Source organism: Montipora foliosa, chromosome 12, assembly GCF_036669935.1.
Source record: "Montipora foliosa isolate CH-2021 chromosome 12, ASM3666993v2, whole genome shotgun sequence".
In the NCBI taxonomy this organism is placed as follows: domain Eukaryota; kingdom Metazoa; phylum Cnidaria; class Anthozoa; order Scleractinia; family Acroporidae; genus Montipora; species Montipora foliosa.
Genome location: NC_090880.1, coordinates 26,152,068 through 26,154,567, shown reverse-complemented (window position 1 = coordinate 26,154,567; position 2,500 = coordinate 26,152,068). Strand labels below are relative to the sequence as shown.

The window sequence follows — 2,500 nt, the reverse complement described above, 5'->3', positions numbered from 1 at the left end:
GCTGGTTGTCACTAGCGACGGAGTCGTAATCAGAAGCGCAGAGCGATACGATCTAGTGAGAATCAAACTGTCGGAGTCGGAAGTAGAATACCGATTCCGCTTATGAGTGCGTCGCTTACGATTCAGTGAAAACTACATTGTCGAAGTCGGAAGCAGAAGCGGAAGAACCAACCAATCACAATGCTTGGAATCGAACATTGTGATTGTAAGCGGAGTCGGAAGAAAATGAGAACGTCCTGATTCTTCCGACTCCGATTCCGTCGAGCTTATGACTCCGCTTACGACTCCGATCTTTGATTTTCACAAGGTCATAAGCGCTCTTACGACTCCGACTACGACTTCGCTAGTGAAAACCAGCCTTAAGGGACTCTTTGGTGACGTCATTGTCAACATTTTTTTTTTCATTAACAAGAAGGTTTCCTCACAGAATTCACCATGATATTTACAAATTTACTGCAAAAGGTAAAATAACTTCTTAAACTCAGTTAAATGTCCAATTTTTAGGCTCTAAGCCTTGATAATGAGCCAGTTATTAGCCATCAAAAACTGACAAATTCTTGGGTGGCAAACGCGCTCATGATTCCATACATTCTTTGTATGCTTAGAGGGAGATTATCTGGTATGTCGGGTTAAAATATTCAGAAATAGCTCAGTACGCAAAGCCAAAACCAAACAAATGTCTTACTTTGCCTGCACTTATAAGGGAGAGTGCAAACTGGAACCACAAGTGAAACTCTTCAAATGCTACTTTCATTCCTCGATCCAGACACTGGAAAATACGAAAAGCAAAAAGTCAAAGTGAAGCCATGAAATCCTTACAGTATCAAATAGAAATAAATGGTCAAAATAAATTCAGCCTAAACGCTAAATTACCTATTTCATGTTAAAAAAAAAAACTGCGATATTTATTACAAGACCGACCTCAGCCAAAACACCAAATTGTGCTCTGCGAACCAGTGCTATTGTTAACAGGTCGTACACACTCTCAGAGTCAGAGACAGTTTTGCGTCTCAAAGCTGCCTTCTCGGGTGCTTGACTTAGCTCAGCATCTTTGGAAACCTGCCAAGGAATAGGAAATAAATGGAAATAACTGACATTACAAAAATTCTAGGGAGCTCAAACTTACACTAATTAGCCCTCAGGGGTTTCAGTAACTTGACATCTGAAGTTGGCCACTAATTTGAGTTGAGAAACTGACTGTATCAAGAAGGTACCTAATAGCCCGTTTCTCTAGCGGTGTCTGGGAGCATGCCATTAAGCCTGGTTTTCACTATCGACGCAAGCATAAGCACAAGAAGCATACGTAAACTCAGTAGCTTGTTGTTTATTAGAGCCTTTTGTTCGAACAATGGACGCTAATTAACAGCAAGTAAATGCGCCTGCGTGTGTTGCTTGTGTTTATGCTTGCGTCGCTAGTGAAAACCAGGCCTTAGGGAGTTTAAAGGAGCCAGCAAACGGGAAAACATTGTTGCGGAAACGATGTTTCCCGAAATGTTTCCTCGGCGCGCAAACGAGGAAACATTTGCTGAGGACGCAAAATGTTTCTGAACAAATTTAGAAACATTTTTGCTTCCGCAACAAATGTTTCCTGGGCTCGCAAACGGGGAAACATTTTGCTTCCGCAATAATCTTTCCTCGATTGCGGGCGCCTTAGGAAACGACGACGGCTAAGGCAACGATAACGCCAAAAAAACAGCAATAATTTTCATTGGTTAAAAAAGACCCAATGATCGTGTTGCACGTGCAGCACGCATTTTTGTCATTTCTCTCCCGTACTCAGATTTTGACGACAACGTGGGCAAACAACAGTGAACCTCTCGTTATCTCTCTTTGCTTCAAATCCGTAAGTACCAATCTGGCTCTACACCTTATTCCAAAATGGCCGCCATTTTAGTATTCTTTTGTTTCCATGCAAATTGGCCCTTATGGTCTCGTTCAAGTTTAAATATTCTATAGAATTTTACGTTTGAAAGAGAGGCAATAAGGCCCAATTTGCATGGAAACAAAAGAATACTAAAATGGCGGCCATTTTGGAATAAGGTATATAGCATACTTCGCCCATATTGTACAAAATAAACGAGATGAAAACATCATGAAAGACTTGGGACAGCTTAAACTAATTGTTTCAAGTGACGTTTTCGTCGCCGTAGACGCCGTGGTTTCGCTGCCAAACGGCAACCGGAAATGAACATGACGCATGCCAGGACAGTAGTGTATCCCAAATTTTTAACCTAATCATCTCTAATGGAGGAAAGATACTTAGCAATACAAAGGTGGTAGTGAACAGACAAGTTAAAAGGGAAAACAGCTCACTTCCGGTTGCCGTCCGCGCTCAAAAATGGTTGCCTGCTTAAACTTCCTATTAGGGAGCGTAACTTGAGGAATCGTTTTCATTTTCTCCCCTAAATTAAGAGCCGTTCCGACGAGTGTCGAATTTTGTGAGGAAATACCACACCCTTGTCATATTAAAAAGGTTGACATAGTCACGACGCGATTAAAA

At 41.5% G+C, this 2,500-nt stretch overlaps 1 protein-coding gene across 2 annotated transcripts in view; it reads right to left on the bottom strand.

Annotated features, from left to right (window-relative positions):
- Positions 1 to 2,500, bottom strand: part of LOC137978622 (tetratricopeptide repeat protein 7B-like) — a 147,155-nt gene that overhangs the window by 131,858 nt on the left and 12,797 nt on the right. For both annotated transcript variants that reach the window (XM_068825628.1, XM_068825627.1), the window contains exons 8-9: positions 922 to 1,059; positions 686 to 769 (exon numbers count right to left, since the gene is read on the bottom strand). In XM_068825628.1, the coding sequence (XP_068681729.1) occupies positions 686 to 769; positions 922 to 1,059 (222 nt within the window). The remainder of the gene's footprint in view (positions 1 to 685; positions 770 to 921; positions 1,060 to 2,500) is intronic.